Source organism: Silene latifolia, chromosome 6 (genome assembly GCF_048544455.1).
Source record: "Silene latifolia isolate original U9 population chromosome 6, ASM4854445v1, whole genome shotgun sequence".
Taxonomy (NCBI): Eukaryota; Viridiplantae; Streptophyta; class Magnoliopsida; order Caryophyllales; family Caryophyllaceae; genus Silene; species Silene latifolia.
In genome coordinates, this window is record NC_133531.1 from 91,546,632 (window position 1) to 91,560,635 (window position 14,004).

General features: G+C 37.9%; 1 protein-coding gene across 1 annotated transcript; it reads right to left on the reverse strand.

Annotated features, from left to right (window-relative positions):
- Positions 1–584: 584 nt before the first annotated feature.
- On the reverse strand, positions 585–6,861 carry LOC141586982 (ethylene-overproduction protein 1-like). Its single transcript, XM_074408391.1, has 4 exons — positions 4,518–6,861; positions 3,578–3,869; positions 3,011–3,320; positions 585–1,460 (listed from the first exon to the last, which is right to left on the reverse strand). Exons 1-4 carry the CDS (start codon positions 6,572–6,574, stop codon positions 1,228–1,230), a joined length of 2,892 nt encoding a protein of 963 aa, XP_074264492.1. The 5' UTR covers positions 6,575–6,861; the 3' UTR covers positions 585–1,227.
- Between the last annotated feature and the right edge of the window lie 7,143 nt (positions 6,862–14,004).

Here is a 14,004-nt window from a genome sequence, read left to right on the forward strand (position 1 = left end):
TCGACAAGCAATTCAAAGCTAGATTCATTAAAGTTTCCGAGTAACTTCGATTATTCCAGGTCGCTTTTGTATCTCGTCTACCTGCAATTTGTCATGCAATGATGTCTGAAAAACGCATAAGAAAACCATAATAGCTATAAGCAATCTAACTTGATGGAGTGGTATATCTATGGTCGGGGAAAATAAGTAGCAAACTTGAAAACGAAGTAAATGAATTTGATTACAACTCTCGTTCTAGATACCACAAAATCAAACCAATATATGATAGAATCCTAGTGAAAGTGATAATGAAAGGACGATCAGAGAAGATGTCAATAGAAGCTACAGTCAAAACGGCGACAGCACCAAAACTACCACGTGGTTTCCTTACGCGATGGAGGAATAGTATACTGAACTAAACAATTAAGGTGAAAGATCAATGTCGGAGTTGACAACCAGAAACCCAAGGTTCCAAGACCATGGATTTCAGGCTACCCGTCTACCCGGATATCAGAATAAACATAGCGAAAACAAGTGACTGATTGTTCACTTTCAAAGCTCCCAACAGTGTTTTTCAATAAAAAAAAAAAACAAAGGTTTGTGTGTAATAAGACACTCTGATCTAACTGGCAGAGTTTGCTGTGTCATTGAAGGCAAAATTGCCAGTTTGCCTATACAAACAAAACAAAAAACGGCATTCACAATGTTACAGCAATACAAAAACTAATTTGACATAAACTTCTATCTGGAATAGACTAATTCCATTCACAATTGTCACCTACACAAAACAATCCCCGCCGCAGTCTAAAATACGGCCCCTGCACCAGAGATATCATCCCTTCTCTCGATCCTCATGCGTTTAAAACCGCAACCAAGTTAACATAAATATTTACATGTCGACATGAATCAGTCTCTTGATCCCCTAATCCCGGATGTTCTCTCATGAACATGGGTATACATGAAGAGCACAAAAAATCTGGAACACAAACTTACGAAGTATATGACATGGTCTTACATGTGAGACCAACCATTAACCATATATATAAGGAAATAAGGTATAAGGAATATACAACTACTGGTTGGTCTCACGTGCAACACTATCACATACAAGACGCACTGAATTTGGCATGTGCTTTAGAAGACAAAATCTACCGGATTGCACCGAGTAGTTGTCTCCCAACTTCCACAGGAATGCTTGTGGCAATAAAAATATTGCTATGTAAACAATTTCGACCCATTTTGTATGTGTCACTTCCGTTGTTCATCAGTCTGTTCTCGTGCTTTACTATAAAGTTCAAGTGTATCAATGTGACTGGGATCAAGACAAAGCGCAGCTTCACAGTCTCGAAGGGTCTCAGAATTGTTGCCCATCGAGTCATGAAATGCAGCTCGAAGATGTAGAAGCTGTAAATCAGGTTTGAAGAAAATGGCCTTTGAAAGCTCGGCAATGGCTTCATCTTCTTGGTGGTCATCCATTAGTACTGCAGGCGTAATAATGGTTAATAGAAAAACGAGATAAAAGTTTTAGCCTACAACAAAGTTGAAAAAGAACTGCTGATAATTAAACTACAAAAATGAGATGGAGTGTTATCCCCAACAATGTACTTCTAAGATCACAAGCTTTACCTCAAATCGACCTATATTACCGAATCACTGCACCCTCATTCCGACCCAGCCTTAAAAGTTAAAACATAAAGGAAGGAAACAGTTTAGGAGAGAAAGGTAGAAGGATAATTCCAATTGTTTGGTTAGGCAGGAAACATCGTAGCTTCATCGTCCCTCCTCCATTCCCCACCCCTCTCTTTCCCTCGAATATTTGTATTTAAACAAATTCATACCCTTTTTTGGATGGGAAATTTGAAGAAAAAGGGAGAGATGCAATTTCCTCTGTTTGCTTAGCAAAATAAGGAATAGAAACGGTGGGACTGTGGGAGGAGGAAAATGGATAACTCCATTCTGCTCCTAAAAGCCAAAATGAATTCCTCCAACAGAGAAAATATTTGAGAGGAAAACCACAATACTCCATCCTCTCATCCCCTCCCCCTCCTTCCCTTTCCCTTCCCTTGCTTGCTATTTTTGTATCCAAACAATTCCCTGGTCTCTTACATTGATGAGTTAAATGAGTTAGGAGCTACCAGTACAGGCAATTTAAACATTACAAAGCTCAACAATAGAAGCGGACAAGAAGTTTTTGACTTGAAAACAGCACATAGAGATTTTAATATTTGGCCATTCTTAGATCCGAGAAGGGTATTTGATTGGGCTATAATGCAAGCCCCAAAGTTCCTCTAGCATTGTATTTGGAGATGTTGAAGGGCAGGAGTTTTTATTTTGGGTTTTTCTATGTGGTACGCATGTGTTTTTTTCAAATTCTACGTGATATCCCTATCTTTTTTTAAAAAGCCAAAATGAATTCCTCCAACTACTATAAATCGAGTTTCACATAGTTTAATTTTGTAAAGAAAATATGTTTACAATTGAGTAAACGATATTTATATTAATTGTACGACAAATTATTGCCAAAAGATCAATAAAAAGTGCATAAAATAAAACCCTTTTATTTTTAGATTTTAAGCTGAAAGCGCTACTAAAATGTACGACTAGTAACAGTATTTTATGATATGATATCCCGACTACTAAGCACTCCCGCGATTTCTACAAATCTACCACCACTATGAAGTCAGCATTCAAGCCAAACCAATGTTCCAAATTCTTACAAAATTAACCTTGCTGTTAGACAGAGCAAAGACTGCAGAAGATTAAGGTGGCAGGTGAAAGTATTGACCGATTTACAGCCACCAAATATAAACTGTATGCAAGCAGTGCAGAATAATCACCAGCCAAAACAAGTGCATACGAGTGAAATTCCAGCATCCTAAAACATCAACACAATACTTCACTAGCAATTCCGGGCCTTTCAACAGTTCACTAAGATAGGGCTATACTTGAGAAATATCCCCGGTAGTCATATTCATAAACCTAGACTAATACTCCGTACCTCAGAAGAAGAAAACAGGGACATTAAACTTACCAGCTGCTCTGTATCTATATGGGTATGTCCTCAGGGGATCAAGGAGTGTTGCCATGGTGAGATCTTTCTTTGCCATGTCACGATCACAATACTCGGACCTTTTTTCGTAGGCCGATGCATTGTTCCTGGCTTTTTCTATCAACTTTGTCATCTCGTCATATGCAGCCTTGCGCTGATTTTTGAGATGATATACCCTTGCTAGGCCTTGATGAGCTCTAGTGTGTTTAATATTTAGAGCATTCATGTAGCAATCGGCAGCAAGATCCAGCTTTTCACAGTCTACATAAACACTTCCGAGATTATTTAAGGCCTGCAAAAATTCAAAAGATGGATTAATATATTTACTACATTTTGAGAACAGCAAGAAGAAGAGAACCTAAATCCCAAAATGATATGGGATCACAACAAGGGAATGATCTATTGCAACTGTCAATGACGGAGAAATGATTTAAAAATAAACATAAAGGAAAGCATGATAAAAAAAATAGTAATATATAAATACAGGTAAGAAAGTCTTACAAATGTGGAAATTTGGGAGCAACAAGCTATAAGATATAAGTCACTTACTTGTCCTTTACGCAAGCCATCTGAAGGGCATCTAAGAGCTTCCTCCAGAAGTTGGATGACATAGGATGAAGACTCCTGATCAAGATTAGAATCTGCCAGAGCATAAGCTTTCAAGAAAAATGCTTCAAATGATCTTTGGATGGAAATTGACCCCTCCGCCTTTGCTAAAGCTTCTTCTCGGTGACCAGTGTCGTACAAGATCCACCCTTCATAGACTAGCCTTTCATGATCAGAAGTGGAACAATTTCGAGCCAATCGTAGACAACGCATTGCCGCCTTCTGACAATTTAGCCTGTCAGACATGTTTTTGGAAGAAACGAGGTCAAGAAACATTCAGTCACGCTATGCAATACAATATTGCAGCAATAACTGTTTGTCAGCTACTTAATAGGACATAGATGTAAAGAAATGTTAAGAAACTGTTTTTCTGTATTCTAAACTGCAAAACACTTGAGGAGATTTGAAATCTGCAATCATTATTAATCTTTTATTGAACATCTTAGCAGAATATGTCAACTACTGTCTGCAATTAAAGAGAAAGTAGCTATTTAGCGCCAAATAACACCTATTGATATCTATACTTTACCAACATCTTCTCTCACTATACTTCCCATACAAAAGTCAAACGCTAGATTCAGTAATGAATTAATGAAAAAACAAAAAGCAATCTCTAGTTTCAAACACATTCACAAGGGCAACTACAAGTTGACGACAAACTGGCTGAATTGTAGCTTGAATGAAATTCTAAGTAAACATCTCCGTGATACGTGAATAGACGAACAAGAAACCCAACAAATACTAGTATGACGACAAGTTCATATCTGAGGTACAAATTGAGTCATAAGTTACATGAGAAGTTGGTGATTTGAGACCCTCGTCTAGGCTTTCTAATATGGGGCTGCCACTAAATTGAAAAAAATGGAGCAAGGTATGTACTTACCGCAGGAGAAGAAGGGATTGCCTAAACCTAAGGAGACTCTTCCCAGGATCATTTGCCAGCATGTGGTGCACAACAGCTAAAGATCCAATATCATCAACAGATGACCATCGATCATATAATTGCATCCAACAATCGGCCTGACTCCATTGCTGGACATGAGGGCGTAGAGCCTCCACTAGCTGCTCCCCAGGCAATTTCCCATGGAACATCAAATAACTCGGATCCAAGGTCAAAAGTGCCCGTGTATCTCTCAAAGCTCCTTCGTAATCTTCCAGAGCAATAGAAAACCAAGCTCGCAACTCAAGACAATCAGGAGAGACCTTAAAACCAATAATTTTGTTTATTTCGGATATGGCAGCTCCAATCTGAGTTTCTTCAAGCAATGCAACTGCTCTATACTTGTAGGGAAAAGTTAACGTGGGGTCTAATTCAGTCGCCTTGTCTAGATCAGCCATTTTTTCCTTCCCCACACAATACAGTGATCTTTCTTGATACATCCAGCCGGTTGGATTATAATCACAAATTAAAGAGTTCATTATCTTATATGCGGTGTACTTATGGCCGCGCTTAAACTTGGTTCTAGCAACACCAACGAGCGAATAAACATGACCCGCTTCAAAAGCTTCCTCAAACCAATTTTGAGCATCCTTATATTCCTTCCTTTCATACATTACACACCCAAGTTGATGAAAAGCAAGTTGTTTTTGCCACACCTCAGTGGCAGATTCCACCATCCTCTCCAACAACATAACGGTGGTGTTAGATTTCATATCATCCTCCATGGACGTTTGACTAAGAAAATAGTACAACAAAAAAGACGCATGCCCCACTGACGCCAACTTGTCACTAGCATCGGAACTACAAAAGAACTTCATTACTCTTTGATCGTTTAACGAACCAGGAAGCTCCCTTAAAAACACCTGCAGACAAGCCGCGACCAAAAGATACGCCCTCTCCTCCAAGCCATACTCCATTAGCGCCAAAGCCCTCTCCTTACACGTAACCAAGGATGCCAAATAGTAATCACAATCGGATTTTAAGTCATCACAACAAAACTTATCTGCCAAAGAAAGCAGCTCTAATACAACATTTGGATCGAAACAATCCAGCTTTTTGTTCCTACTATACAATTCCAAGGCTCTAACAGCCTCGACAGAAATCCCATTTTGGGTGAAATTAATATTCTCTCGTCTTGATTCGACAAAATTACCAAACAACAATGTATTAAACACCCTAGAAAGCGAAGCAATATTATAGCGAATGCAGCTTACCTCCTCATCCCCAACAACGAATGCCAAATCAAATTCCTCCCGCGACAACGAGGTGGAACATTCCTCCACCTCATCTTCATCCTCCTCATCATCCTCATTGACCCGCTTTTGATCCCTGCGACAAGCACAAAGATCAAAAGCTGATTCAGGGTCATACCCCGAAACAAGAGCGCCAACGGGACACTCAATATTCCTGCCGCAACAATCCAAAGCGGTAGAGCCAGTAAGCTCATCCTCCCTCCGCTCAAACCGCAGCCACGCGGCGAGCACAACTTTGCTGTGCACATCAACCGCATGCTGCCTAGCACTCCGAAGACTCCGCCGGAACAGTTTCGGGTCGGACACAACCCGAAACACCGCGGACTGCTGTACATACAGTAAACACAAATCAAACTGCGGACACGAGTCGATCCTGCGATACACCTCAGCAAGTGTCCCCACCAAATCGACGTGTTTAAGATAAGGGTCGATAGTGGGCTCCACCAGATCGGAAATGGGTAACCCGTAAGGAAGAAGCGGGTCTTCGAGAAGAATGTCAGTAGTTATGATTCGATGATCGAGGTTAGAATGGCTGCGGTGGTGGCAACCCGATTTGGATCGGACCGAGTTGACTCGGAGGTGATCTTGAAGATGGTGAAGAATCTTCTCACCAACTCCACCACCTCCGCCTCCGCCGGTGCCTGACGTGGTGGCGGTGGAGGTGGCGTTGATGGCGTATACTTGGGTACCTTTACAACCGTCAATAAGTTTCAAACTTCGCATCGTTGACAATATGTTATTCTGCATTTGACCACCAATTCACCACCAAAATGTATGTATATCTATGATTAAATTAGATTGATACAAGTTTTTGGTGGAATTTATTGATGGGATTTTTCTGGGAAGAAAATTTGGGGGATTTTTTTTTTTTTTTTTAATTTTTTTGGGGAGGGAAGAAAAGAGGAACAAGGGAGGGAGGGAAGGGAGCACGTTGGCAGGCCAACGAGTGGGGGTGTTGGCCGTTACAACGGGAGGCCACTCTGTCTTTATTTCTTTATTTTGTTTTTCACATTTTTTTTCTTCTCGTTTCTAATGTAGAGATCAAGCAAAAACCAAATTACAAAATCTTATTGAAGACGGCACGTATCCGTCACTTTCGAGTGACGGATACCATTTCCTCTTACAAATGACCCAAATAGAGGAGAGAGGGAAGCACATGGGGGTGCCCCCACCTTGTCCCCCATATCCGTTTTGTGAGTGACATTACCCGTCACTTGCTCCGACCCGTCTTCAGCAAGACTAACTGAAACCAAATTGAGTGTTCGGATTTTAGTAATCTTTTATCCTCTGAGGAGAGGGGGATTTTGGAAGTATGTGGCTTGTGTGCAAAAGTTAGATCTGTCCATATCAAATCGATTCGTAAATTTGATATCATCCCATTCGTTTTATTTGGGACTCGGTATGTTGATCGTAAGACATGCTAAATTCCGCACACAAGTTTATTAAATTCTACTATACATTTTTCTGTTTTAGCAACTCTCTTATAATATCGTCTCATAATATAAGACGGGTCCAATAGGAGCTTGTAGCCCAATAAATCCAACTGTTAACCTATAGAAAGGGTAGTAGTTAATTCTAAGGAACAAAACAAAAAATACAAACTTTGAGAGCATTCAAAACAAAGCAGTTCTGCATATTGAAGGTGATCAACGAGCTCATGGAGTCGTGATATAATTATCAGAAGTGTTTTAACAACTCTAAAATTGATAGGTTATCGCACACTTATGCAAAGATAAATTTCTTAAACACAAATAAATGTAGTAATAGGGGTCGAACCACAAGAAGACGGAAGTTTGTTAAACAAGTTGCTATGGATTGAATTCTATCGAGGCCGGTTTATCGGTTGTTGGTTGGTTGGTTATGCAAATAAAATTAAAACAATAATAAAGAAAGCGTCTAGGGAAATCGGGTCACACATGCAAATTACTAATTAGTCATGTTAATTTAGAAATGCATTGATAATGATAAATTGTTTAGGCTTAGAGACACTCACCTATCGATATTAGTGTCAACTATAGACCGGGTCCTAGAGAAACTCTCGTTTATGACTAGGTCGTCCTACTACACAGTACACATGCTTAGTCTAATTCAATTTCGTGTCTCTCGACTTATAGAATGAATTAACAAACTTAATCTACGATTATGGCCAATAACCAAAGATTAAACAATATAATGCAAACATGTTATAGAAACTATTTTAATATCGTGACATCTCATTTTAACAATTGTGATTAGTTATTTAGCATGACTTCCTTTATCCCCTAGACAAAATATATTACTCTTGCATTATGTAAATTAAGCTAATAATGAACAAAATGATGAACATAATGATAGGGAAATAATACTAGAAATAAATTACCTCAACAATGGAAATGGAATTGGAATTTGAAGAACAATGCTTGAATAGAAATTGTAATACAATATTGAAATGCTAACGAAAATATAAATAACATAAAGGAAATCTAACCTACATTTTATTCTAAAACTAAGACTAAAACATATATGAAAATGTGTGAAAAAATGTGTGTACAAGGGTATGTAAGAAGATATGTAAAAGGTGTCCAAGTGTTGAAATCTACACCCTTTATATAAGAAATGAGGGGTGAAACTTAGAGTAAATACAAAGGGTCAACCCCAAATATTTTCTCTTAATTGTTTGATTAATTACCAAAGGAATCCTAAGTGAGCCACTAATTCCATCATAATTCACTTGGTTAAATGTGATATTAGCATCCAAAGCTTCACTAAGCATCCAAAGTTTCCACCTTAATTGGACTTCAAATCTTGGGCTTGACTTTGCATAAGACCTTATTTTGCATTTCCCATTTTAATCCATATCTTTATGCATGCAAATCCATGTAATATTTCTTGGTTAATCCATCTTGCTCTTCTATTTAGCCTTGCTTCTAGTGTTTGCAAAATATGTAGAATTATGCTCCTAAAAGCTCGAATACCTACAAAATATGAGCAACCATGCAAATACAACTAGAATGCAATATTAGCTCAATAACACTAAGATTAGTACAAATTAGCATGTAAAATAGAGCTAAAATATGGGGTTAGAGTGTATATAAAATGGACTTATCAAACTCCCCCAAGTTAAACTCTTGCTTGTCCCTAAACAAGAAACCATATCCCATCAATTGCAATTGATGATGGGATTTGTCGTCGTTTCCCAATAAAAAATAATTCATAAAACCCAATTAAAAAGTAGTATTTAATGGGCCGAACACAAAGATGGTGGGGGTTAGATACATGGTTTGTTTAAGTCTTTAGTTTAGTCAAACAAATGTAAGAGGTTGATTAATTGTAAAATAAGATGTAAACGAGTTAAATAAAATTAAACTAAATGGAGTTGCATTCAATTAATGGGAGAACTAGAGTCTTCGGGTTCACTTGAGTAGGAGAGCATAAAACAAGATTAAAACAAGATATGGGTGATGACAATAGTCAAAGAATTAAGACTAATTTCCTAGTCACCTTAAGTTCATTAACAAGTTGTCACTTAATTAAGATGAACTCAACACTAGCATGGCATATAGACCTTCCAATAGCATAAGCACCAAGACAAGCCAAACATGTCAAAGAAAGGTTCAAACTTTCATTCAAACGATTCTACGAACACTTAATATGAATGAGATCAAGACCGATCGATCTACTAATCATAGCATAAAGACCATCCAATAGAATAATGCACCAAGATAAGTTACACATGCTAATGAAAGACTCAAACTTTCGTTCAAACATTTCATCGAGCACTTCATATGCATGAAAGTAAATACCAAGTAATCACCCAATTCCAAATGTTAATAACCCAATTTTACATCCATTAATGACCCAAGATCCCCCTAAACTCTAGATAAGACTACTCACTCATATTCATGGGTGAGAAATTAACAACAAATTGCAACAATAAACAAGTAAACATTGTAAACATGATAAAGATTAATACTTTGGATGAATAATAATTAAACAATATAAGAAATGTAAACAAATGAAAATAAGATGTAAATAAGAGATGAGAATTATACCAACTAAGAGGAAAGGAACAAACTTGGATAATAATGGAAGATAAATTTCTTCTTGTCTTCCAAATACAACCCAAATGACTAATTGTAAACTATTGAGAAATGAAGAACTAGGATAAACTAGAAAGCAATTGCATTAATTTGAAGTAAAGATTATAATTTGACTAGAGGAAAATTGAAGAGAGGAAATTAAATCTAGGGTTCTAAAATATTGAGAGAGAAATGAACTAACTAGTCTAATTTCTAGTCTAATTTTTTGTTGTAATGTAATGTTGGAAGAGGAGACTTATATCACTACTACAAATACAGGCAACTACAACAGCCCTTTAACAACGCTTATTCACGAAAATCATCAAAACACGTTGTATAATTGATGCCGCGAATTTTACCAAACTTAATTACAACGGTTCTGTGTCGTTAACCGTTGTTATTGGTTTTAACAACGGGTCATACTTTCAAAACCGTTGTTAATATAAAAACTAATAACAACGATTACATTTTAACCGTTGTTAATAATTTGGCGCAAAATTAGTGAAAAGTAATTAAAACGGTTTGTTTAGAACCCGTTTTTAATACGTTTTAACAACGGTTGTAGACTCAATAACCGTTGTTATTAATGTTATGAAGATCTTAAAAACAACAGATTGCTTTATTCTGCTATACGCTACAAAACACAAACAGAAGCATATACTGCTACTATATCATCCTCCATTCCTCCCTGATCGTCTCTCTGTCTTCATCTCCGTCACTGTTGTCACCGTCTTCTCTCCCTCATCGTGTTTATCAATCAGGTATATATATACGTTTCTTAACAACGCTTATAGATATAGGATTTTTTGGGTTATTATCTAATTTGTTGATAATTTAGCTTAATTGCTTTCCTGAATTTCGTTTATTTGTTTGCTTATTATTGTATTTTCTGAATTAGTTGCCTATTATTACGAATGTAGAATAATGACTCGAACTTGGATGATTGATGCAAATATGAGTGACCGCACCTACAAGGATGGTTTAGCTGAATTTTATGAATTCGTTTCGAACAATTTGAAAGGTTCTTCTAGTATTGCATGTCCTTGTGAAAGATGTGGTAATATTAGCTATATGGGTTTTCCGGACGTTAAAATACACCTAGAAAAGTGGAGATTTAGTCGATCCTATACACGTTGGATTTTTCATGGGGAATCATTAGAGGAAGAGAATAATTCTGAAGAAGATGATGTTGAGGTACACGAAAGGCTAACTGATGATCCTGAGTTTGCCGAGTTTTTTGAGTTGGAAGAGTTGGAAGTAGAAAACTTGAATGTTGGGTCTATAGATAATGAAGAGAATGATGATGAGTCGATTGCTTTTGAAGATGTAGGTGATGACACTAGTAATTGGGATGACCTTAACAACATGTATGAGAAGTTGTGTGAGTCTGAAGCACCTATGTATCCTGGTTGTAAGTTCACAAAAATGTCGGCTGTGGTGAAGTTGTAAAATATCAAGGGGGCAAATGGGGTGAGTGACACGTGTTTCACTAGTTTTTTAGCCTTGATAAAGGAGTTGCTTCCTGATGGTAATGTTCTACCTGTTAAGACATATGAGGCGAAAAAACTAATAAGAGGAGTGGGCATGAAATATGAGAAAATACATGCATGTCCAAATGATTGCATATTGTATCGGAAATTATATCAAAACTTAACCAATTGCCCTAAATGTTTGTTGTGGCGTTATAAGGATAAGGAAGGGATCCCGGCTAAGGTGTTGTGGTATTTTCCATTATACCAAGAGTCATAAGGATTTATGCGAATCCCGATGATTCAAAAATGTTAACTTGTCATGAAACAGGAAGAATAAATGATGGAAAGCTAAGACACCCGGCAGATGGTATGCAATGGAAATCGTTCGACGCTAAGTATCCCGAGTTCGACAATGAACCTAGAAACTTACGTCTAGCGCTGTCCACTGATGGAATGAACCCACTCGGAAACATGAGTAGCCAACATAGTACTTGGCCAGTAGTGTTGGCTATTTATAACTTACCTCCATATGTGTGCATGAAAAGAAAGTATTTGATGTTGTCGTTGTTAATTTCCGGCCCTAAACAACCTGGAAATGATATAGATGTATATTTGGAACCTCTTCTAGATGATTTGCGATTGTTGTGGGATAGTGGGATAGAAGTATTTGATGCATATAAGAATGAAACTTTCAATTTGAGAGCGATGTTATTGTGTACAATAACTGACTATCCGGCTTATGGCGACCTTTCTGGGCACACAGTTCATGGGAAAGAGGCTTGTCCATTGTGTGGGGAGGATATCGAGTCTGAATACTTGAAGTCTTCTCGTAAGTATGTGTATATGGGAAATAGGAGGTTCTTGTATCATGACCATTGTTATCGCAAGATGCAGAAAGCATTCAATGGAAGACAAGAACTTCGTCAACCTCTTAGAATTTTGAGTGGGCATGAAGTTTATCAGAAAGTAAAGCATATTGAGATAGATTATGAGAAGAAGAGCGGCTCTAAATTGTCTACTCGTGGGTATAAGAAAAGATCCATATTTTTTGATAAACTTCCATATTGGCCTGACCTGGAGGTAAGGCATTGCCTCGATTTCATGCACATTGAGAAAAATGTCTGTGATAATATTATCAATACCCTTCTGAATGTTCCTGGTAAAACAAAGGATAACGCCGCAGTTAGGGAGGATATGAAAATGATGGGTATTAGACTAGAGTTGGCACCACGGAAGAGAGGTAATCGTACATTTTTACATATGACTTATACCCTTTCACGGAATGAGAAAAAAGAGTTTTGTGCATGCTTAAATGGAATTAAAGTGCCACATGGTTATTCGTCGAACATCAAAAGCCTAGTGTCGATGCAAGACCTAAAACTCACCGGGTTAAAGTCACATGATTGTCACACTTTGATGCAACAATTACTACCTGTGGCTATTCGTTCCATTTTACCTGAAAAGGTAAGATATGCTATAACTAGATTTTGTCTCTTCTTCCAGTCCATATGCGAGAAAGTCATCGATCCCGATGACGCGGATTCATTGCAGGACCTCGTTGTAACCTCTCTTTGTCAGTTGGAAATGTATTTTCCACCCTCTTTCTTCACTATCATGATTCATCTGACCATTCACTTGGTTAGGGAGATTTTGTACCTTGGGCCCGTGTACTTGAGATACCAGTATCCTTTCGAAAGATTGATGAAAGTCTACAAGGACTATACATCTAATCGGTATCGTCCGGAAGGTTGTATTGCTGAACGCGCTATTTTAGACGAAGCTCTTTCATATTGTTACGCTCATCTCTCCCCTTAGGAGTTGATTGGCGTTCCTAAGAATCGTCATAGTGACTGGATGACCGGAAAAGGTATTAGGGGTCGGGTTGAAAAAATTGTGACACGTGAAATGTTGCATTTAGCACACACGTATGTGCTAAACAACGAAGATGAGGTGCAACCTTATATTCAACAACACAAAGATGAGCTCAAATACGATCACCCAAACAAGACCGAGAAGTGGATTGCGAACGAGCATACGAAGACGTTTGCAGAGTGGTTTAGGAATATTGTCTTAGAGTGTACGGATCAAACTAGTGATGACATCTCTCCTAGGTTACTACGTCTTGGTTTAGGTCCAAATGCCAGGGTCACCTTTTACAAAAGTTTTGCCATTAATGGATATACTTATTACACCCCATGAGCAAGATGAGTTGAGCACAATGCAAAATAGTGGTGTGAGTTCTGAATTTGAGGCAATGCACTTTGCTACTTCAAAAGATAAAAAGCCTATTTGGGGAAAATGCCTTTATTATGGTGTTATTCAAGAAATATTGGTACTAGATTACATTGATTTCACAATGCCTTTGTTTCGATGTAACTGGGTTGATAACAACATCCATTGTGTCCGAAAGGATAAGATGGGATTTACGTTGGTCAATCTGGGTAAGGTTGGCAATAATAAGGATGATCCTTTCATAATGGCATCCCAAGCTAAACAAGTGTTCTATGTCACCGATCCTATGGATAAGAAGTGGTCATTGTCTTGTCTATAAGGAGTAGAAGGAGTAGTCCATCCGATAATGGTGATGATCGGGATGTCGTTTTTGAGGGAATGGATCACTCTACCACTGTATCTTATTTCGACGATG